Below are 25,631 nucleotides of genomic sequence, written 5' to 3'. Positions count from 1 at the left end.
TATTTACATGTAATAAGCTCTTCCAAGGGACTTCTGGATAAAAGAAAAGGCTAAATTCTTCAGTGTAGCTTCAGTGTTGAGAGTATTTTATCGTATGCTAATTCCTTGAAAATTTGTAATCCATGTATATAGCTTTATCTCTAGACTTTCTCTACATGGAATACAAGAGATTTACTCTCCTAATACTTATGATTTTGAAGTCATTGGCTCACAGCAGTGAGGAGAACTCATTTGGGGTGATTGATGTCGGAGCTTTGTTGCACAGCACAACCAGCCACCAAATTGTAAAAGGAGTCCAGCTATCACAGTCTTCCTGGGAGACGATATATCAATAACATGGGGGAAAAAAAGTGTTGCTGGCTGTGCCACAAGAGAACACACTGAAGGAGAAATGTTTAAGGCAGAGTATTCCTGCAAATGTCAAGGATACTGAGGAACAAGCCACTTAAGAGTGTTTAATTTCCTCTGGCTAATTTGCAGTGCCCTCTGGATCAAAGCCCTCCCTATCTATTCAGTCTTATTTCCTTCCTTCTGCTCAGGCCAGCTTTTTTATTTCTTATAATAACTTCTAGTTGTGGAGTGTTGTACAGTTTACAAAATACTTTCATGAACACTAACTCGTTTGAGTCCTACAACAATCTCACGTGGTAGGACAAGATGGGTGTTACCACAATCTGTAAAATTAGGAGGAACCTTATACTGCCAAGATGTTCTGAAGTCTATGATCCCCATTGACAGATCAGGAACTTGAAAGTCAGAGGTCATTTAGAATCATATCAATTTATATCTGAAAGGGATCTTAGAGATTATAGGTAGTCCATGCCCCTCCTTAATGATGTGACCTCATATTGATTCTCCCTTCTCTTAATACCATTTGCATTTACTGTCCTCTTCTCACAATGAACATTTTATTATATATTTTCTTGTTCTCTAAATTGTCTGAAACATACATTTTTATACTTTATTATATTAGCTTTGTTTCCCCCATCTCCGTGCCTTTACATTAGCTGTGCTCTGTGCCAGAAATGCTCTCCTTCCTCACTCCTACCTCTTGGAGTCCCTGGTTTCCTTTAATCTTCAACTCAAATGCTCCTTTCTACACAAGGCCTTTCCTTGTCTCCTCAGCTACTAGTGCATTGCTCTCTTAGGGTCACCTCGTAGTTATTTGTATGTGTTTTGTACACATCTTTACATATGCATATGTCATCTCCTCCATTTACATGAAGCTCCATGAGGACAAAGACAATTTTGCCTTTGTCCTTGTCCCCAGAGCTTAGCACAGTGTCTGGCACATAGTAGACCCTTAGTAAATATTTGTTGATTGATAGTAAAACTTGCTAAAACCGTAAGTTGCAAAGAATGTACTCCTCTGCTCTGGTAAAGGAAATCCTTCACCAAGAGCTCCTTCCCAATGAAATCAGAGCTCTGGCAAATAAATAACAAATAATTAGATGGAGAGATAGATAAATAATTAGCATCATCATCATATAATGCTATCGTGGATGACAGTTCCTACTTCACTAATGGACGTACAATGGCCGAAGGATTCTGAGAACATGTAAGCATACCAGTAGTATGTTCAGAACAATAAAAACTTCTGGAACTCTGTAGACTGTACCATTGTGTCAGTGCTCAGTTTTTGATCCAAGCTACAATCATAATGTTTTGGTTTTTTTTAAACCATCCTTCTACTTGCTCAGGTTCACAACCTTAAAGTTATCCTTCCTCTCCCTCACCCACATATGCCATCAGTTGCTAAGTCTTGTCAGTTCTACCATAACAACAGCTCTCTCTCTCTCTCTCTCTCTCTCTCTCTCTCTCTCTCTCTCTCTCTCTCTCTCTCTCTCTCTCTCTCTCTCTCTCTCTTCCCCTCCCTCCCTCCCTCCTTCCCTTTTTTATGTCCCTTCCGCCCCCCCCATTTCTCTGCTTTGGGCCCATTAGTAGGCATTATCTAGGATTACAGAACTTGCTGATTTATGGACTATGTCATATAGCCCCTCTTCTTCCCCCCTTCCACCATTAAAGCAGGCAGGAATAATTCCTGTACTATATTATCTTGCATCTGAGAACAGAACTAGACATTCTCAGAGAGGAACTGAACATGTATCTTGTGTTTGGTTGGGTAATTTCTAATTTTTGTACTTTTTCTGGGAAGTAGAAATGGAAAAAGGAGAGCAAAGAAAGTTGGAACAATGATCTATCACTTCTGGAAAAGATGCTTGATGAGGTAGCATTCTGGGAAGCTTCCTGGCCTGCTTTGTGAAGGGAACTCATCCTATTTAGAATTCCTGTAGTAAAATGTTTCCAACTCTTATTATTACTCAGCATAACCATGGTATGTATCCCAGCAAGAATATCCCTTTGTCCCTGCCCCCTCATTTTACAAACCAGCTGAATAAAACAGGATATCCAAGATTATGTCCTAAGGCAGTGTCAAAACAAAATGTGTTTAATAGAAAAGCAAACCAAAAAAAATAGCCATCAGTACTAAGATATGGGGAGGCAACCTGGCACAGACAGAGGTATGGCTATGGACTGTGGAAAACCTGAGTTCAGTTACTACCTCTGACACCCACTGGTTGTGTTACCTGGACAGAATCTCCAGGTAGATCTCAAATACTGAGTTCTAAGTACACTTTTATTCTATATGACTGAACAGAGTTGTCATACTAGGAGGAATTTTCAATACTAATGAAATCACAGGTTTAGAAAATGAGATAATGAGATAATAAAGACAGCAATGAGATAATAAAACTGTAAAGGGACTTTCTATATTTGGGACCAGGAGAACTGCAGAAGGGGACAATAAGAACGAATGATGGAGGAAACATAGGTGTGGTGACGGTGAATGCTCTGAGTAATGAAATAAATCAAAAGTGATTAGAGTCATGGAATATTAGATCTGGAAGGAATCTTAGGAGTCACCTAGACTAACTTACTCATCTTACAGATGAGGTAATCGAGGCCAAGAGATGGGAAGCAACTTCCCTTCCCAAGTAGGCCAGTGGTAGAATTGGACTGGACCGGGAGTTCAGATCTCTGACCTCTCAATCCAGCCACTATATCCCAATTACATCACCACCTTTGTGTGGCATAATACTATTTGGGGATGCGGCATAAGATCACCTGAACAAACATCCCCTGCTAGATTCATAAGGAAGGCAATTAACAGTCACTGGGCTGTGAATGTGACGTAGGCTCCACCTCCTTCTTCAAATCCAACCCTAGGCTGTGCCTTCCACACGGTGTCCATGGAAACATCCCCACCCACCAATCAGCATCTATACACACAAGTAGAAACAACACCCCTATGCAACCGATAAATCAGATTATAAAGAAGTTAACCAATTAACCCAAGACCACACAAATTGGAGGGAAAAGGCAAGAAAACAAAAGAAAACAACACACCAAGACATGTGAAGATGAATCCTAAGCCAGTTCTGTTCCTAGTCTACAAGTTATCTACCCAAATGACTAGTCTTTTTTTTCCTTTCAAAAATCATTTTGTTCATTTTGCTCAGGAATGGGGGAGAGGCAAAGGGTTTGAACATTACATACAATGTCAGATTATTTTGATGTATTGCTTGGTTGTGCTGGATTTTTCTTTCTACTTCCCCATTTTTAAAAAATTATTTGTTACAAGTGGTGGCTATTTAGGAGAGGCAGAAATACAAAAGAAAAATCAGGTTACATAAAAACAAAAAAATCAATACAAACTTTTTTTTAAAAAAACAGATCACTGACAAGCACAATGCTTAGGAAATGACTACATATATCCTGGCCCAGGAACATAATGGAAAATTACTAAACCGCAAGAAATGATGATTATATTGAAGACAAAAAAGAAATGGAAAATTATATGAATTGATGTGAAATAACCAAACCAGGGAAACAATATATATTATGATTATCACAATACAAATGGAAAAGAATCAAAACAAAAACAAAACAAAACAGAAAGCCTTATAATTATAATGACCAAGTTTGGTCTCAAAGAAAAAAAGAGAAAATGTGCCTTGATCCATCTTTGATGGAATGAGGGACATTGCCTGTATTAGTAGATTTGATTCATGTGTTGCTTAGTTTTGCTGAACTGCTGTTTTCCCCATTTTCCCCCTCTCCTTCTTTTTAGTCTTTGTTAGAAGGAATGATTCTCTGAGAAGGGAAGAAGGAAAGAATATATTCAGAAATAAAAACGATGTAAAATCAGAAGATACTAAAATAAAAATAAATTAACCCAATTCAGTGCCCACAAAGGCAACAAAAAACACAGCCAAGGTGCTGAGGGTGAGGGGAAAGGGAGAGGAGCAGAAATGAGAACTCAGACACAGAAACTGCTCCCAAAATAAAGACCTTCCACCTCCACTGAGAAGGCAGGCTTTCCAAAAGAGAAATCCCTCCTCCCAAGACAAAGAATAGCAGCAACCTGTTTCCAGCAGCAAAGCAGTTGGTTTCCTTGGATTTCAAAAACAAAGCCGCAGTCCTCCACTGCAGTATCCAATTTAATGGAATATCTTTATTCTGCAGTGTGGAAGAAACCTCATTATAAGGCCCAGGCATTGAGACAGAATCCATTTCCAGTAGAAGGGGTTAGTCATTCACCTTGCATTAGCAGAAAGATGACAACAGAAGGTAAGCAGCAGATTTGCAATCACCAAGGAGCTTCTTGCCCCAAAATTAAAAACAGCATGGGGACACAGCTACAACATAGCCCAGCCCCCTCTTACCAAGGAGCCAGCAAATGCTAGACAGAAGGAGCAAGACATAAGGAAAAGATGGAAAGCCTTCAGTCAAAGACCTGCTTTTAGAATTTATCGATTTGTAGCCTTTTAGAGAAAAATCAAACAGCAGGGAAGGCACAGGGACATTTTCGAAAGACAATATGTGTGTCACTTTTCAGTGCTGTGAATGTCACCTACTTCAAACAAATTACTAATGTGATGCTGCAAATTGCTCAGATTTGATTGCATGTAGCTCAGATGGGGTCCTTTCACCTAGCCGTTCTCAGTAAGAATCTTGTGGGGATAACTAGGGAGTGGAGGGCAAGGTCCAGAGAGGGAGGGCCCATGGATGCTCTCAATCACAGACCTAGACCAGGTTTTCTTGTTCCTTTAAATCTTAACATACTGTGAAATTCACAACATTTTTTTAAACTGCAACAAAAGACTGAAGCTGTAAATGCTTATAGTTTTTACAAGCTTACCAAAAACTTGCATATCTTCTCATCTTTTTTCCCTTGCCCCACCCCCATCTTTCTCTTGTTCCCACCCCAACACATCTACTTCCTCTGAAGTCTTTGTTTATTCTTCTTTTATGAAATGTATATTCTGATTTGTATTATAATTATTTGTACATTTGTCAGTCAAACCTGGATTACAAATTCCTCTAGGTCAAGAGAGCTCTATCTCACTAATACACTTATCACCCTTAGAGTATGCATTTGGCAAGGTCTTATTCATAATAGGTATTTAACAAATGCTGACTAAACAAATGAAAAGGCCACAATTAAATGACATCATCTAAATATTGGGGGGAATCTGAAGTTATAAAAAACATAAAGATGCTTCTCTATGAAATGATACCTTTTACAACATATTAAAGATGTATTTTAATCTGCATTTTCCCACTGACATATAATATGTACCACTTGGGAATTTTTATTTTTATAGCTTGTTGTTTCTTTGTTATTAAATAGGCTTAAGAAAACCAGTATTTAAAATAATACAATCTCCCATTTCTTGAGTCAGGAAATGTCCTTGGATTAATATATGCTCCAAAATAAGAAAGGATAAGGAAAGGAAGGAACAAAGGAAAAAAGGAAAGAAGAAAAACCCTTCATTTCTACCAAACCATTCTGTAGAAAAAAACATCTTGAGAGGCAATTAAGTAAAAACATTAGCCTCCAAGTGTAATTTATTATTCTAAGATAGCATTACATCTGGGGGTGGGTTTTTTAAAAAATACTCCAACAGATAATTAGTAGGCTGTTTTCCTTAATTGTAGAAGGAACTTAATTTCATTAACAGAGTACATATTTCCCTCCCGAATTCTACTTTTTACAAACACTACATAAATGGTCATCTCAAAGAATAGCCCACGCTTTCAATATAAGAATTAGAAGCTATATATTCAAGTTCAAGAGAGAAAATAAATGTACTTAGAAGTATTAGGTGTCTGACACACAACACAGGGAGAAACTCACACCTTACTTCCTCAGAGAATACAGTAGCCTACTTTTTACTCATGAGACAGACTGAGACCTGTAAACAGGAGTATTATTCTACATAGGAAAGAATAAACAAAAGGAAAAGACTATTTGTCTTAAAATAATCACTCTTAAATAACTATCAACATAAGAATAGTCTTCATGGGTACGAGGTTTTAAAAGATAGTATTATTATCACCATCATTATTCTCTCCCTACAATCAAGAACCTTAGAAGACCTACTGTGGAAAAACAACAACAACAACATTTTAATGAGCTTTCCTCCACCTCACTTTTGACCAATGACAAAAAATAAGTCAATTGAGAGAAAAGAAGAAAAAAGCAGGGTACGTGTTGCTCTTTGAGAATTAAAAGAATGTGTCTTTTTTAAGACATGTATCACATGAAATTGCTGTCTTTTTCATAAATTCTTTTGGTTTATTTTCAAATGAAAAGGTATGCCCTTATATCAGGGAGGGGTTTTGGAGCACATGAAATGATAAGCTTACACAAAAATATCTGGAAGTACAGTACAGACAGTTTCCAACTCAGGAAAGGGCTACATTCAAAATATTTAATAGGAAGCGATTAGTTTGAGACTCAATACATTTCCTATAAAAACCACATTAAATGTGGTGATTAGGTTGCCAGACTAGCCAAAAAAGCCCCATTTGACCCATAATGTACTTCAAGTATTCCACTAATAGTATTTCAGAACCTAAAGATCATATATAATAACAATAACAAAAATAGCTTACATTTATCTAGCACTTTGAAGTCTGTAAATTGCTTATACTATTCTCTCATTCAATTTCCACAATAATCTTATGAGGTAGGTGCTGTTATTATCCCCATTTTACATATGAGGAAACTGAGGCTGTGAAAGGTTAAATGATTTGCACAGGTTAAACACTAGTAAGTGTCTCAGGTTCCAGGAACATTACTCTCTGGGTAATTAAAGGTACCAACTTCATGGGATTATATATTTAGAGCTGGAATAGTCCTTAGAGGTCATCTCATCTAAACTCCTCATTTAACAACAGAGGAAGCCACTGCCTAGAGATGCTAAGTAACTTTGGTGGTAAGTAGGTTGTGAGCCAAGAACATCATGTCCTCTTTTCTCTGCAGTAAGAGAAATCCTTTTCCATTTCCCCCATCTTTCCAACCAGCAGATAGGTGGGCTTACTTTCTAAGCCACTAAGTGGTGCCTCTAAAGTAGAGGAGATGAGAGTATGAAGAAGAGAAAATGAGATGGTAAGCTACAACCTCCAGATACTTAAGCAGGCTTCCCATCACACCCTTTTTTTTTTTTTACCTGAAGACCTCAGAGATCATACAATTGCATTCTTTTTTGCTGGATCAGAATGGAGACTTGAAGCTTCTCATCTACCTGAGATTAAGGTTTTGTGGGGGGGGGGTTAAATTCTAGTATCAGACACAAACTGATGGGAGGGGGTGATAGGTTAAAAGGCTTCTCTCCTTTGCTGACCCTCTTCTTTTTTTAAATGTTATTGAGAAAAAGTTGCACCAAAGTATGAATTGGGGCCACTGGGCACACAAAGGACAAACGAAAGATTTATCTGCATTTCAGAGGAAAGGCACATTCAGAATCTCCCAGTAATTTGATCAAAAGCGCAGGAGCTTGACAGCAATAGGAGGACTGAACCTTGGTAGGAAATTGGTGAGGGGCTGAGGGTACTGCTGGATGAGGACAGGATGAAAGAGAATTTTGAATCTGAACATCTCAGGCCCCACCCCAGACTGGCTCTGAGCTGAGATCACAAGAAGGGAAAGGGTGCAGAGAGGAAGAGGAGGAATGTTGAATTCCAGAAAGAAGCAAGCTGAAGAGGAAGAGAAGGAGGAAGGTGGAGACAGAGAGAACTCTGAACCAAAACAGCAAGAGGAATTTTGCTGAGAGGGGGGTGTGTGTGTGTGTGTGGGTGTGTGTGTGTGGGGTGTGTGTGTGTGTGTGTGTGTGTGTGTGTGTGTGTGTGTGTGTGTATTTGGGTGGCATGTAATCAATCAATTAACCTCTATTAAGCACTGTTGTTAAGCACAATGTTGCTAGGCACTGTGTTAGGCAATGGTTTACAAAGCATATATAAACACATATAAAATAAATATACAAGTTTAACACATAAATACATAAGTAAACAATAATTTAGAGGAGAAGACACTAGCAGCTGAGGTTTAGGAAAAACCTTATGTAGAAAGTGACACGAGCTGAGAGAAGTAGTAGGTAAGCCAACCTGCGCTACATTTTGATCAGTACAGTACCAACCAAATATGGAGTGATGCTAAGATAGCAGGTCAGAATATAAACCAATTGTTCCAGATTCCTGACATTTACATAAGCCAACTGAAGCAGCAGCAACAGGAAAAGCCATTAAGGTGCTTTATATAGCTTTTCTAGAAGACATCCCCAGCACCTGCTCTATGTTATCAGGAGGGATAGCTGAGCCGTGACTATTGTAAGGGGAGGCATGTTAGGAATCTTGATTAGCAATGATCACTCAGCATGTGTTTCTACAGCAACAAATCATACCACATTAGATGAATCTATTACAGCAAAGCCTCCCCTTTGTTTCAAGGTCGATATGCACATTTGTCTCCTTACATGCAGTAGCCGGTAGGGCAGTGGAGAGGAAGGATGCAAGAAAGAAATTATCTCTAGGGAGTTTTCAGAGATGGTTATTTCCATCCCTGTTCATTACCCTAAAGCATACATATGAGCCATTCCCCATTAACACAAAATAGAGAAAGAGCTTCCAACTACCATTCATTCTGTCTTCTCTTTTGACTAAGATGCTTCATCTCTCTCTGTCTCTCTCTGCTATTCAGGAGAGACTGAGTTTGTGATCATCTTCTAGCAGTTACATCCGCCAGCAGGGTACTGAATGAGACAAAAGGTAGCCTTTAGGATTTGCTAAAGGCTTACCACCGAAGTGGAAAAGCCACATCTATACTATAGATCCCTGCATTATTGATGTAAAAGGGAGCGAATGCTTTCCTTCAAATGTATGTAGGTATAACTTGTTAAATTTTTAGAAGTTGGTAATACTCTTCCCTCCCTTCCCAGTTATTACATGGATAGTTGGTCCAGATAATGTCTAAAGTCCTTCAAGCTCTGGTCCATTATCCCATAATAAGTAAAGTCTCCATGGAAGAAGAAAAACATTGATAGGAAGGACTTCAAAAAGTAGAGATGATATTCGGGGGTGGGGGGAAGAATGGAAGAAAATGGTGGGGATTGGGAAAGCACATGGAATATTGAGTTATCAGTAAATAGTCCAGTTTACCCTGACCAAAAGGGATTCATGTGGGGTACTAGTAAGAAATAAGAAAAGGTAGACTGGGACCAGGTTTTGGAGAACCATAAATATATGCAACTATCCACCTGCATATCCCATTTCAAAAAGACATGTATACACACACACACACACACACAAACACTCCACTCTACCCTAGTTTCCATGTTCCATTCTCTTTGACCAAAAAAAGTCAATAGGAAATGAGAAACTCAGAAAATCACTCCACACCAAAATGCCACAACAGACTGGCAAAATACCAGTGCAATAAGAAATTTGCTAATTGCCTGGTGGTAGGGGACCCAATAAGAAAATCCTTCTCTAATCAATTCAAGCTCTGGAAATATATTTCTTGGGGGAGGAGGGAAGGCAATGAGCCTGAAAAAGGACATAGGGCTAGCCCTCCAAACACTATTCCCAAATCAGACAGACCTCAGGAATTCCATGGAGACCTTTACCCCAGATCTCTAACCTAATAGAGTCTCTAGAAGAAAGACAAGCTAAGATCTCAGCTGGTCAGATCCACCACTAAACTTTCAGAACACTGCCCCACCAAATCACCCTACCAAAGTAGAATTCTTTACTATTAAATGACTGAGACAAGGAAAGAGAGCATAGGAAACAAAGAAAGCCTAATCAGAGCAGTTGGGTATATTAGAGAAAAGATCTTTCTCTTCTAATCTGTGTTTATTTGCATAGACTCCCAAGATATTGAGGTATGACCTTTGTGAAGCGCAAAGTGGACAGAATCTTGGATTTCTCTGTGGCCATTGGAACAGCCTTGCCAAGTCAGAAAAATGCTGTTGACTAAATAAACCACACCCTGTCACTGACAGAATGAGAGAAAAAAACTACCTTGAGTCCACAAGTCTTCTTTGTCATCTCTGGGAAACTAACTGATCAACCTACATACCAAAGCCATTAAATGGACACACTTGTCAAATAGTTTTAATCATACAGTGCCTTATTTTTATACTTGTTATCACAATAAAACCATCCTCTCCAATCAGTTTTTGCAAGGGGTTTTCATAAGTAGTGAACTGCAGAAATCTGTATTCCCAAATCTTTTACGTGGAACTAACTTCCACCAGTTCCCCTCTTTATAAAATATAATGTTCGTGAGGAGAAAGTCCCCCATGATTTCTGCACAACAGCTACGAACTGTGAAATAGAAAATGTGTCTTTGATTGCTTATATGCCTCTCATGAAATCTGTTCTCATTAAAGGAAGTGAGAATATTTAGCCCCGAGAAGAAAAGACTTAGGATAAGGAGAGGGAATAATAACTACCTTTAATAATAATCATTATTAATAATAATTGTAATATCTTTAAATAATAACTATCTTTATATATTTGAAGTGCCATCATGTGGAATAAGAATTAAGACATTCTTCTGGAATGCAAAAAAGCAGAAGTAGGATCAATGGGCAGAAATTATAGGGAGTATATAGGAAGAACTTTCTAACAATTAGAACCATCCACAATTAGAATCGTCCTCTGTGGGAGGCAGTGAGCTCTCCATCACTGGGGGTCTACAAGCAGAGGTTAGAGTCAGGAATAGAGTAGAGGGACTTTACACCTTTATACCTTTAGAAAGGTTAGACTAGAAGACATCTGGAGGTCCCTTTCAGCTCTCAGATTTTATTATTTAAGAAAAATAAAAAAGGATTATGTTTGGGTGCTCTCAACAGTCTGAAACTGGAGGAGACTGATTACTTTAAAAACTTAGAAGAAATAAGATAAAATCAGAGTTTCAGTATAAGAGAGAGATAGTTTTAAAATTAGGAAATGAAGAATGGGGTGTTTTAACTGATATAAAAGAGAAAGAAATCTCAGCAATAGATGTTTATTCAAGTTTTTAAAAAGCAATTCAGACTTGGGAGGAAAATATTCTCTCCTACTTTATTTTAAATGGAAAGAGATCTAGGCATGGAGAACTTTTTCCCATTCTAAAAAGCAAAGAAGAACTCAACAGAGGAAAAACATTTGGAAACAGAAAGAAAATTTCAGGAAATTTAAGTATTTAAAGGAATACAATAACTAGAAGCTTATAAAAATCTGGCTTCCTGCAGCAAAGATCAAAATCAATCAGCTTAGAAAGTGTCTAGTAACTGATGCACAAGGTTTACATGTGAGGAATTAAAAGTGGTATAAAACAGTCACTTTCTTTAGTCATGTCAAAGGCTCAGGAGTAGATGTGAACATGATTTATTGAAAGAACAGTACGTAGACCAATCTGGTTGGAGTGGAGGGTTCATATAGGTTAGTAAAAGATAAGGAAATAAGGAAGACTTGGGTTGACAAAGACAGCTGTGAAAACAAGGGTAAGGAGAAGCACAAATCAGAATTGAAGAGCTATGCGCAATTTTTACATAGATATACATATATACATATATATTATGTATGTGCATGAGAGACCGAGACAGAGAATACAACTATATTCCTATTTTGGCTTTCAAAAGGCATACTTAGAAAAAGGAATCAGACTGTAATTGGCTAGAACATGTGTCCTCGTTTAGAAAAGGTGGTTGAAAGAACACCTCAAAAATCTTTGCTTAAAACAGTATTGTAGCTTTTAAGGAAGAAAAGAGCTCTTAGAAAATAACTGCAAGATCTAACATTTTTCTCCTTTTTTTTTCAAGAGGTAAACCTTTACCAGAATGGCAATTTGCTCTGAAACCTGACCACTCTCCTTCCCCACCTATCTTTCCCATTCCACCACTAATGTAAGCTATCACATACTGACCTCTATGTTCCCTGCAAATGCCCCCCTCCCCAGCTCTAGAGATTAAATAAGGCTAGTTATAGGTGAAGTTTGAACTGATCTCTTGCACAGACCTGAACCCATTCTCCCACAAAACAAAGGAGGTAGTCTTTGCAAAGCTAAGCTATTTTTGAATGACAAATGAAAGCAGTATAAACTCTTGTCCTGCTCAACTGGAAGGAACTAAAAGTACAAGAAATCTATTTCAAAGACCTACGATAGGAACAGTACAAGACAATGGGCTGTCACTAATAAACGATGTTTTAAGAGCCAACAATTAGGGCTCTCAAGTAAATAGATGGTTCAGCAGCATTTTTAATAATTACTGTATTGCTAAAAACTCAGGAAATTGAATTTGATCAAATATTTTATATCTTAAGAGAAACTAAAGCTTTATTATAACTCCTCTCCTCCCCCAAAATATCTAATAGCATTCTCTTCATTCCCTATTCCCCCTTCACTCCCAATTTTATTATCTTTCCTAGCTCTCAGAGAAGCTGGAAAAAAATCTTTCCAGGTCATTTTTTTAATTCAATGGGCAAAGGTGAAGGGCAAGGGAATAAATTAAGTATTAATTACTAATGATTCAGGCCTACTAAGCTAAATAACATTTCATTTCAAAGTTAATTTTATCAGAGTTCCCATTTTCACAATATGGGCCCAATAAAAAGCTTTATACTGTCTTGGGTCTTTAAGACTGAATCCTTTGATACAACTGCCTCCTTTTATAGAAGCGAAAACCAATGGTTTAGATCAATGAAGGTTATAAATCTACAAGATTAATAAAAATAGCATGAAAAGATGAAAACTTCTGGAATCCACAAGCAAACTTTATTAAGAGCCCACTTAAGGTATAAGGCATTGTATTAGGCACATGGGTATATGAGAAAGTAGGGTCTTTGCCTTCCTTCAACTTAGCTTTAATTGGAGGAAGAAAATGTATGGACATTTTTAAAAGGTGGTTCAGTATAGACAGAGTCTGGGGAGTTCAGAGGAGGGAGAGATTACTTTGGCCTGGGGTCAAAAGATCATAGATTTAGAGCTATAAGTGATCTTAAGAGGTAATCAAATTCCATGCTCTCATTTTGTAGATAGTAACTTGCCTAGGATCACATGAGTAGTAAATATCAAAGGCAGGATTTGAACTCACACGTTCCTGATTCCATGTCCAGCATCCTATATACTATATCATGCACAGTTATAGAAGGCTTCACAAAAGACGTGAAATTAAGGCAGAAATAATTTGTCCAGCACTTTCCTACAGATGTGGAAAAACAGTCCCATAAATATGACATGCCCAGAATCATACTGCCAATGGGATGGCCAGAAGTACAACCCATATTTCCTGATTATAATCTAGGGTTCTTTGCCCTACAATTCTATAAAGGATGGATATTTTCTTAGGGGAGAGTTGCAGAGATGACATATGCAAAACCTTTCTATCCTATTTGTTAGCCTATACTCCCCTGAAGGCAAAAGAAGGAAAAAAAAAACCCTTCAACTTTGTGATGCAATTATAGAAATAGATAAAACTCTTGGGGTTCTGAATTTGCAGCACTGCTCGTTCAACTGTATTTCAATTACTCACTTTTGTTCCTCATTAACAACCAACATTATTTGGTAGCTTCTGTATCATCCCTCTCTTCCTTCTCATTGCACCCCCTGCCATCCAGAGATACACACTCCACTACCACTGTCACCACTCCAGAAAAACAACGGAGTGAATCTCTAGACAGGCTTCCTTCCTCATGCCTGCTTAGACGCAGAGTTGTTGTCTGCTAGTTCTAAAGGAATTCAGCTGCAATCCATGGGTCTACTCAGCATATAAAGCATATCTACAGCCTGCCAGGACTTTAATTTCCTTTAATTGAACAAAATGAATTGAGTTGTGGGAAAGGTTCCAGTATGACAAGCCATTTCCTGACCCTTAAGACAAGACTTACCCTCCTTCTCCCACCTTCAATGCAGTATTTACTGGCAGAGGCACAGTCAATAGTGACCAGAATTTATAAGTACCAAAACTCTGGTCTACAGAGGGCCAGTCTTTTTCAAAAAGCATTATTAGACAGGTTATTATTGTACATTGTTCAGCACAGTAGTCCATACACAGTAGTCCAGCACAGTAGAACCATAGACTCATATGGTCCTGAAAGGAACATTAGAGACTATCTAATCCAACCCACTATTTCTCAAAAATGGGAAAAGCTGAGACCCAGAAAAGACAAGTGACTTGTCCCAACCCAGGTCATACTGCTAGTTAGTGGCACCTTGCATATAATAGTGAATAAATAAGTGTGTTGGCTTGGTTTTCAGCTATGAAACAATGCAGAATTTAGACTTTTTGATTAAGATGGTCTAGGGATGACTTGAATCTTTCTCATTATCCAAAATGCATAGTAATCCATTTCAGGTAAAGAATTCCAGAAATTTATTCAAATGCTCCTCTTCCTCTATAGGGGCTATCTGTTCTTCCCCCTCCCAACTCCACCATTTACAAAGCAGATATAAGGTTCTCTTTAAAGAATACATAGTAAGAGCTGGAATTTGGTTCAGAGAGATCTAGGTTCCAATCCTTCCTCTATCATGTACCACAAATTGGGGGAAGTCACTTCACCTCTGAATCTCAGTTTTCTCATGTGCAAACTGACTTAACAGGGTTTTGTTACAGGATTGTCATAAGCATCAGATGACATAAGGTATGTAAAGCATTCGCAAGTTTATGTATTTCAGTGATTATTATCAGTATTTGTCAATCTCCTCCATTCTGAGTACCTTCTGACTTGTTAATATTAATGCAGATTGCCCTATTTGCATTAATGAGCACATAACGATCCATTGAGTGATCTGACCTTAAAATATCTCCAGACCCCAGGTGAAAGGGTCTGACAATTTTTGTGGCTAACCCTCAGTCCAAGATCAAACTGCTTCATAAAGAAACATAACTCCATTCTTAATTATTTCACTGTTTATTATAGAAGGAATAGTGTATAGCTGTGCTGCATAAAAAACACTTGGGCTTGGAATCAGACTTCAGTTTGAATCTGGATTCTGCCACATATTATCTGTGTGACCCTGGGAAAATAAGTCACTTAACCTCCCAAAAAGGAAGATTTTGATTCCATTAGACCTGTCCAAAAGGAAAATGAGCTGCCTAGGTGAGTTTCTCATCTCTGGAAATCTTCAAGCATAAAATGGATGCCCACTTGCCTGGGATATTGTAGATAAGACTCCAGATGAGGTATGAGTTGGAGTACATTGTATTATTGTTACACAAAGGCAGCATGGTCTTACAATAATTTATATAATGCTTTAAGGTTTACAAAATAACTTTACATACATCATCTCATGTGATCCAGACAAAAACCCTGTGAGGTAAGTACTATGGGTTTATGTTATTGTCCTCATTTTACAGATGAGGAAAATAAGGTTCAGAGAAGTTATGTGAATTGCCTGAAGTCACACACTTAGATAGCCCTGAAGGGTGGACACATACTCAGAACTCTCCTGATTCTAAGGGTGGTACTCTTTCCACTCCAAGGCTGCTTCTCCATAGTTCAGTGGAAAGAACACTGGAGTTATTGGGGACTTGGGTTCCAGCTGTGACTCCAGTTATTTGACTATGGGTAAGCAACTGATTTTCTCAGCAAGTCAGTTTCTTCTTATTTAAAATAGGGACAATAATACTTGTACTACCTACCTCTCACAGGATTGCAGTAAGAAAGGTACTTCGTAAACAACACCATCAACAATAAAAATGATACAAAATGCCAGCTTTAATTTTGTAGCAGAGGTAGAAACTTGCCAAAGGAACGTTAAAAACCACAACAGCTAAGGATTACTGTAGAAAATCTCCTTCAACAATTTTAATAAATATTTGATAAGCATTTATTTTCCCCTGCAAATAAACAGAGACTAAAATATCTTTCCCGACCTGCTCCAAACCAGGTAAGCTATAAGAAAGAATGTTCATCCACAGATTATTTCCCAGTAAGGTCACACAGTTTTATGAGTAGTTTGAAAAGGAGGGGGAGGGGAATAAAAGGAGACTGAAGTCAAGACTCTATTCTGTGTCGGATCCCTGTCTCCATTTTCCTGCAAGTATAGATAGAGCCTATCCCACAAGTGAGAAATACATGAAGATATCCCCAGCCTTATTTGCAGGGGCTGCGGCACAGAAAGACATCATCACTGTAGGGGATGGAGCAACACAGCCACCATCTCAAATTTACACCTCTGGTTCCCAGGGACTGACAATGACAGCCACCTTCCTTGTGCCCCCTCGGCATATTGTTGTTATCTGCCAATCACTTGACCTAAATACATCAGCAATTTGGGAGGTGGGGGGAGGAAAAAGACCGGTGTGTGTGATAGGGGGAGGGAGAGTCAGAGAGACAGAGCATGCTCAGTGATCGGGATGACATCAGCTTAATCAATGCTGGGAAGCTGCACCAGCAATAGAGAAAGCTGCCAAGAACATGCCAATGGGGACAGGGAGGTTCGATCAATTCCAGTCCCTTCCCTATGAGTACAAAGGGAGCAGAATCAGATACCCGGGGAACAAGCAGTGTGAGAATGGGTGGAGGGAGAGGCAACATGCACACCGAAATGGCAGAACGGGTTCGCTTTTATCCCTTGGACCAAAAATAGTCATACCATCATCTCATCCCAGAAGTCAGAACTCTTGAAAGAGTGAGAGATCGAATTTGGAGAGGGGAGAAAGGAAAGGAATCGGAGCAGAAAGTAACTTCTGCACTTTTCAATGGGGGAGGGAGGTTGGTTGCACCCTCGTCACCTCTAGCCTCCTTTCTCTAACTGCTCACCACCGTAGAAACCCTTCCCTTCTACACTCGGGGCACACCCCTGGGCTTCGGGAATAAAGAAACCGGGGAAAGAAGAGAAGGCGGGAGGGGCAAGGAGGGGGAGCGTGCACCATCGTCCCTCATTCCTCTCCCTTCCCCGCCTCCTAGCAGCAGAGGGACCACCCCTTGACCGAGGGGAGGAGTGGGGGAGAGACACCTGACCTTCCTGGCTGCGCCTCCAAGCACTAGCTCAGTGCTGCTCCTCTGCTCGCCCTGCTGTGATCAAGGTGAAAGGCGGCAGGGGAGCCGCGTTTTACACCGTAGATGGGATTTCAGATCCGCTACACATTTGGGTCCCTTTATTTTCTTCTCCCTGGAGAAGTGCTCAGTAATACATACATACTTACACGAGAATAAGCGCATGGGGGAGGGGGTGGTGGTGTCTAATACTTATTTTTTAAAAGGAGGGGGGAGAAGAGGGCAAGTAAATCCCAGTCCGCCCATCCCCCTCCAATACTTGTATACAGGGTCCACACAGCCGGCGCTGGGCAGGGGAACAATGGGGTCCAGCTTTGGCCCCCGCTGTCCTTCCCCTGAGCGCCCCCCACCCCTACTAGGGGGAACAATGGCGACCGCGAGAGCAGCTCCCCGGCCCCCCCCCATTCCTCCCAACCCTACCCTGCAGCCTACCCCCGGGGTCCGGGGAGAGAACAATGAGGCTGGCGGGGGGTGGGACGGAGGGGGTGGCGGGTGGCCGAGGGATGACCTGTTTCTTCTCCGCCCGGGCCACAAGAAACTGCAGGGCAGGAATGTCAGAAGGAGCATCTCCAGTCTGGGGGAGGGGGGAAGTGAGGGACGAGAGGAAAGAAGAGGGAAAAATCCAACAGAAACTTACCCCTATGACCACCGTCTCGTCTCCTTTAAATTTGGGGATGAATTTGTCCCCTCGGAGGATCTCCGCTTCATTCAGAGGCCGGAACCGGCACATCACTTTGATGCTGCATTCAGAGGGGTCCGCCATCTCGGCCGGGTGTGGGCGAGGGCAAGGGCTGGCAGGGGGGATGGGGTGGGTGGGGTAAGGGGGACCGGAGGGTCACTGGAGCGAGGGGTGGGAAATACCCGGCCAGCAGCCGAGCCACGTCCCAGTGCGGCCCGACGGGGTCCAGCGCGTGTACTTTTTAGCAGGTCATTGCGAACTCTTCAGGCTGGGCAGCTCCCGAGGAATGGAAACAGGACAAATCCAAAGCATCCAACCCCTATTGCCCCTACCCCCGGGCCAGGCTACAAATCTGCCCCTTCTCCCCCAGTCCCCTCTCCCTCCCCTCTGGCACTGCAGGCCTGGGGAGGGTACTGCAAGTGAGGGAGGGGACGTCTCCAAAGGGGACCCAGACTCTCTGCTCCTCTCAGATCTCAGAGGCTCCTACGGGGCGCTGCCATCCTGCATCAGCACCAACTACCTTCCCTCGCCCCTATTCCTCCTACTACTTTCCCCTCCCATTTACCATCCCCTCCCCCTCCCAAGGGCTTTATGACTTCACTGCATTGACTCCACCCCAGCCTTACTTCTTCCCAAGCTCTGGTAGACTGGCTCGATAGGCATGCTGGGAATTGTAGTCTCTCTGTCTGCAGGTAGAATGGACCATGATCACTTGGGTTGAGTTTGCAAGGGCTGGGATGGTCTACCAAACGTCTGGAAGAATAGATCTTCATTGTCCAAGCCAAGCAGGGGGTGATAGGGTTGTCATCTAGATTTTCAGGTAAATAAAATTTCTATGGCTTTCCTATAGAAGAAGCATGTCTTAAACGCTACTGTCCAATAAGACAAAAGCCTTAATGGAGCACTTATTTGATGCTATACTAATAATAGTTGACATTCCAGTAGCCCTTCCCCTTGCCAAGGCCAACCCTTACCTTGTTCTTTGATCCCATCCCCTTCCATCATCTCCGGCTCAGGCATTCTCCTTCTCTAACCTTTAATCTCTCACTATCTACCGATTCCTTCTCTACTGTCTTCAAATATGCCCGATTACCCATCCTTCAAAAGCCCCTCACTATACGCTACCACTATTGTCATATATCTCTCCCTTTCTCAACCAAACTCTGAGAAAAATCTACCTACACATTCATTGACTCCTTTCCTCTTCTCCTCAAACCTTTGTAGTGCGACTTCTGACTTTTCACCCCATTGAAAGTATTGTCTCCAAAGTTACCAATAATCTGTTAGCTACCAGATCTCTTTGGTCTTTCCTCAGTTCTTATTTTTCTTGACCTAGGCAACTGGTGATGCAGTAGTTTGGAGTCAGGAAAACTAGCTGTGTCACCTTAGGCAAGACTTAACCTCTTACCTTCCTCATTTGTAAAATGGTGGTAATAATAACAACTACTTCCCAGGGTTGTGGTGAGGCTAAAATGAGATAATATTTGTAAAGTCTTTTGCAAATCTTAAAGCACTATATACATAGCAGAACAAAGAAAGATATTCTCTAGGAAACTGTACCTCTCCATTCATACCATTTGCTTTTTGGGTTTTTTTCAAGAATACGATAAATTCCATACATTACTTTCAAAACTGTCTAGCTTATCTAACTTCTGAACTCTCTTCTATTCTCTCTTAGACATTTAAAAAAACAACATTATAATGGCCCTCCTTTTTTGCATCACAATTGCTAATACCTCTGCCCCCATCCTCCATCCCATTAATGGAGAAGAAAACAAAAAACCTTTGTAACAAATAAGCATAGTGGTCATGTCCAAAAATATATATATCTGTACCTTGTGTAACATCACTTCTCTGTCAGGAGGTAGGTAGCATGTTTCGTCATAGGTCCTCTAAAGAAATGGTTGGTCAATGTTTTGAAGAGAGCTCTTAAGTCTTTCAGAGTTATTTTTCTTTACAATGTCATTGTCTTTTAATAAATTATTATCCTGGTTTTGCTCACTTTATACTACCTAGGAATTCTCTAAAAAATAATCTCTTTCATCATTTGTTATGATAAAATAACATTCTATTATATTCATATGCCAGTTTGTTCAGCCATTCCCCAATTGTCTAATGGCAATCTAAGAAATTTCCTTAGATTCTGATTATTTTATTTTCCCCTTCTAATCAACCCTTTGTGTCTAGGAAATTTGTTTTGCTTGTGACTATTTTCTCCCGAGTATTATCCTTCCTCCCTAACTCTATTGTTTCCCAACTGAGTTTGGTTTATTTTTACTCCAAACTCTTGAGTGTGTATGTCTGTGTGTTCTTTTGGGGGGGATCTCTGCTCTTGTTTTTGCCACTTCTCAATACCTTTCCATTTCAGAAAAGAGTAGGGTTCATCCAATGCCCATGTTTTTTCTTCTCATACACCCCCAATTATGAGAAGTAGCAAGTTCCATTCCCTTCTTCCTCCTTTCTACATAAGTGTATTTCTCCTTTTATTCTACCTTCACTTCTGCCTCTTAAAATTTTCAGTTCAGAACCAATTCCACCACACATACCCCCAAGGACCTGTTTTTCTTAATATATTTCCCTAATATCCTTTGAAGACATAAAGGTTCTGAAAGGCTTCCTGTTTTTTATTCCTCTATTAGAATGTTAGTACTAAAGTCATCATGTATGCCTTTCCAATTGCTCAAATAAATTTACCTTTCTAGATTTCCTTGGACCTTTGTGTTTGTATTTCAAAGTTTCTACTCATCTCTGGTCTTTTCATTAGAAATATTTGAAAGTCATCTTCAATTAAAGGTCCATTTCCTAGCCTCACTCCCATTATACATAGCTTTGCAGGGTAAGTTATTCTTGATTGTAAACCAATCTCTTACCTTTTGGTATATTGTATTCTGATCTTCCTCAGTTTTTCGTAGAAGCTACCAAGTCTTCTGTGATCCTGACTGTAGTTCCTTAGTACTTGAATTTCTTCTTTCTAGATGTAGTATTTTTACTTTGATGTGGAAGCTCTATATTTTGCTTATGACATTGGACTTTTTCTTATGGAGTTTCTTTTAAGGTGATCAGTAGATTCATTCTATCTTTACTTTGCCCTTGGATACTAATAGATCTGGACAGTTTTCATTTATTATTTCTTAAAACAGAGTGACTAGGTTTAAAAAAAAACATGGTTTTAAGGGGGTCCACTAATTCTTAAATATCTCTCGACATCCCTTCCATTTCAATTGTTTTTTTAATATCAGTTATCTTACAATTTCTTCTATTTTCCTCAGTCTTTTGATTTTGTTCATATATATACACACATATATATATATTGCTTTGTGGTGAGGCAATCGGGGTTAAGTGACTTGCCCAGGGTCATACAGCTAGTAAGTGTCAAGTGTCTGAGGCTATATTTTAACTCAGATTCTCCTGACTCCAAGGACAGAGCTCTATCTACTGCGCAACCTTGCTGCCTCTTTTCCAGTATTTCTTGTTGTCTCATGGAGTCATTGATTTCTATTTGTTCTCTTCTAGCTTTCAAGAATTCAATTTCTTGCTTCATTTCTTCCTGCTATTCATGTAGTCCTTGTGGAAAATCTTTTTTTTTTCCCTTTGGATCTCTGCTTACAATTGTTATGGAGTTAAATTACAATATTTTTTGATACTACATGGCAGCTTTTTTTTTTTTACTCATCTTTCCAGCCTTAAAAGTTCCTGAATTGGGGCAGCTAGGTGGTGCAGTGGATAGAGTACCAACCCTAGAGTCAGGAGAACTTGAGTTCAAATCTGGACTCAGACACATAACATTCACTAGCTGTGTGACTCTGGGTGAGTCACTTAACCCCAATTGCCTCACTAAAACAAACAAACAAAAAGTCTTGAATTAAGTAACACTTTGTATCAGGGCAAGTCCCCTCCTTTTGCCTCACTTTGGGAGAAGGATGTGGGACCGGCTTAGTTTCTCCTTGGTTCCTCTCAGTTCTTGACCTTCCAAGATTAATTCCTATCCAGGATTTTTGAGGCTCAGAGCAATGCATTTTCAGGGCCTCTCTAGCATCTCAGGACAATGTTAGGGACCTTAGAGCCCCTGGGCCTGAGCTGTCCTGGTCTGAGGACTGTGTACTTCAGAGTGCTCAGGAACTGTGCTGGTAAACACTATGCTGGGCTAGTCACTGCCTGGTGCCCTGGGTTTTCAAAGTCCCCATACTGGGGCTCTCTTAGAGTAAATCTATGCTCTTGTTCTTGCCACTTCCCAATACCTTTCCTCGCAGGTTACATGTGTCTTTTCTCTGGTCATGCTGGTGCTTTCCTTGTTTGGGGACCTTCCTTTCCTATTGCCTCTGGGCTATTGGCTGACTTTTTGTGCAGTTCTGGGGTAGAAGATATCATGTAGTTTCTGAGTTTCTTCATCATTTTGTGTGGTACAAGCTTTAGGGGTTTGCTGTAGTAGGTGTGGGGAGAGTAGAGTGGCTTTCCTACTAATCAGGAAGCATATCAGCAAAGAAGTATCCTCTTGTTTTTAAAGCCTATTAACAGCCTCATTACCTATCACTCCCTTTCCTGCACCCCTATGGTCTAGCAAACTAGGCTTCTCTCTCTTCCTCACATAAGGCAACCCATCTCTTAACTCCTTCTTCACTAGTTGTCTGTCCTCAATACCTTGAATATATTTCCTCTACAATTCTGCCTCATTAAAATCCCATCACTTCCTTTGAGATACAGTTTAGTTAGTCACCATCAGTCTACGCAAAGGCCTTCTTGATCCATTAATTATTAGTGCCTCCTCCCTAACTACTGTGAAGGAAATTAAGATTTTCATATGAATTGATGCAATATGTGTAATAAACATGGTAATGATTTCGATTCCTCAGAATTCCCATTTCACTAGCAGATTCTGGCTTGGGGGTCAGAAGTTTTTGGCACAGCATGAAATGATCAATCAAACCCTTGACAATGTTCCCACAATCACTGCATTCTTGTGCCTGTGCCTTAAGTGAAGCAAATAGAAGATTAGACAACCTATTCCCATCACAGAGCTCTGGTCCTGTGCCCCACCAAGTAATGACCAAGGATTTGAAGCAGTACTGTTGCCACAGGACTCTGGAAATTTTATATTGTGTACTCTGTGGGCTTGTCATGGGAAACCACTCAGGCCCTGGAAATAATTGCTTTTAATCCACCTTCCCCCTCCCTTCCCACTTGTGATTTACCTGGGAGTCCACCTGCCAAAACAAACCCAGGAACTACGTAAACAAAATTATATTTTAAAGTTATACAAGTAAAATCAGATATAAATAATTGGAGAATGGATAGGCAGGGCCAATATAATAAAAATGACACTTTGACCCAAACTAATTTATATATTCATTGCCATCCATTACCAAAAAAGTATTTTACTGAATTAGAAAAAATAATAACAAAATTCATTCGGAAGAACAAAAAGTCAAGAATATCAAAGGAATCAATGAAAAAAAGTAAAGGAAGAAGGATTAGCAGTACCAGATCTTAAACTATATTATAAGGCAGTAATTATCGAACCTATGTGGTGGTGCTGGCTAAGAAATAGAAAGGTAGATCAATGGAACAGAGTAGACATATTGCAGCAGCAAACAAATAAAATAACCTTGTATTTTAGAAGTATAAAGACTTAAGAATTCATTATTGGGATTAGAATTCATTATTTGGTTAAAAAAATTGTTGGGAAAACTGAAAGCAGTATGGCAGAAACTAGGCATAGACCAATATCTTACATCATTTACCAAGATAAGTTCAAAATGAATATATAACCTAGATGTAAAGAGAGATATTACAAGAAAATTAGAAGAACATGAAACATATCACTTATCAGACTTGTAGATAGGTGAACAATTTATGAATAAAAAAAAAAGAGATAGAAAGCAGTTAGATGTAAAATGGATAATTTTGATTACATTAAATTAAAAAGGTTTTGCGCAAATAAAACAAATGTAGCCAAGATCGAAGGAAAGCAGGAAATTGGGGGGGGGGGTAGATTTTTAGACAGTTTCTCGGAGAAAGACCTCATATCTCAAATATATAAAGAACTTTGTCAAATCTATAAGAATATGAGTCATTTCCCCAATTGATAAATGGTCAAAGGATATAAAGAGGCAGTTTTCCAATGAAGAAATCAAAACAATTTATAGTCATATGAAGAAATGCTCTAAGTCATTATTGATTAGAGAAATGCAAATTAAAACAATCTTGAGATATCATTTTATACCTATCAGATTGGTTAAAATGATCAAAGGGGAAAGAGACGAATGCTGGAGGGGATGTGGAAAAATTGGAACTCGAATTAATTGTTGGTGGAATTGTGAACTGATCCAACCATTTTGGAGACCAATCTGGAATTATGCCCAAAGAGTTATTAAACTGCCTATATCCTTTGACCCAGCAATACCACTACTAGGTCTATTTCCCAAGATGATTAGGGAAAAAGAAAGGAGCCTATACGTTATAAAATATTTATAGCAAAGCTCTTGGCAAATACGAGCTCATTTTATCCTAACAATATCCCTGGGACATAGGTGCTTTAATTATCTCTGTTTTACAAATGAGGAACTCAAGCAAATAGAGGTTTAACGATTTGCCCCGGGTGAGCACAGCAGACTACAATAAGTATCTGAGTCTGGATTTGAACTCAGGTTTTATGACTCCAAGTCCTTTGCTCTACTCACTGCTGCCTAGTAGGGGCTTAGTAAGTGACACCACAAGGCCACCAACAGGAACACAGCAAGGAAGTGCAGCTAGATCTAGAAACTGAACTCTGGACTTCCAGGTTCATGGTAGAGTCAAAAAATATCTAATTCCATTCAATAAATAATTATTTCTTGAAACATAAGCACCAAAATACTGTGTGAGGTACTAGTGTTTCAAAGAAAAGAATGAGAAACAATTGCCTCTCAAAGAGAAAGGTAAAGGAATGAGCATTTATTAACCACCTTCTATGTACCAAGCACTGTACTAAGCACTTTATAAATATTATCTCATTTGATCTTCACAAGGTAGGTAGGTGTTATGAGCCCTTGGTTGAGGAAACTGAGGCAAATAGAAGTTAAATGACTTGCTCAGAGTCATACAGCTAATAAGTGTCTGAAGCCACATTTGAACTCAAGTCTTCCTGACATCAGATCCAATGCTCTAACCACTATCTATCACCTAACTGCCTCTCAAAGAACTGACATTCTGATGGGAGATGGGAGAATACAGAATGTACACAAAGAAGGAAATAAAAAATAATATGTGGAGGGGGAGAGCAGTAACAAAGGAGAGGATCCATGGAAGTTTTCTTAGAAGAAGTGACAATTGAGCTAAAGTCTGAAGGAAGATGACAATTCAACTAAGAAGAGAGTGATCTCCTCAGCTTCTATTAGTTCAGTTATAATCTTTATGTGAATAACTTCCAAATCTAGATATCCAGCCTGAATCTCTCACCAGTACTCCAGTTCAGTCTACATCACCAACAGCCTAATAAATTTACCTATCCCATGTCTGGTCAACAATTAGAAATAGGCACAGCAGGGGCAGCTAGGTGGCACAGTGGATAGAGCGCTGGCCCTAAAGTCAGGAGGATCTGAGTTCAAATCCAGCCTCAGACCAAACACTTGACCCTTACTAG

General features: G+C 39.6%; 1 protein-coding gene across 1 annotated transcript in view; it reads right to left on the bottom strand.

Moving 5' to 3' along the window:
* Nucleotides 1-18,562, bottom strand: part of KIF5C (kinesin family member 5C) — a 215,883-nt gene extending 197,321 nt beyond the window's left edge. Inside the window, exon 1 of the mRNA XM_020984747.1 lies at nt 17,972-18,562. Coding sequence (XP_020840406.1) covers nt 17,972-18,097 — 126 coding nt within the window. The 5' untranslated portion in view covers nt 18,098-18,562. The remainder of the gene's footprint in view (nt 1-17,971) is intronic.
* Nucleotides 18,563-25,631: the final 7,069 nt, after the last annotated feature.

Source organism: Phascolarctos cinereus, unplaced genomic scaffold, assembly GCF_003287225.1.
Source record: "Phascolarctos cinereus isolate Bilbo 61053 unplaced genomic scaffold, phaCin_HiC Scaffold_726;HRSCAF=1367, whole genome shotgun sequence".
Lineage (NCBI taxonomy): Eukaryota > Metazoa > Chordata > Mammalia > Diprotodontia > Phascolarctidae > Phascolarctos > Phascolarctos cinereus.
The sequence above is the reverse complement of the archived record's forward strand: the minus strand, read 5'-3'. Positions and strand labels throughout refer to the sequence as shown.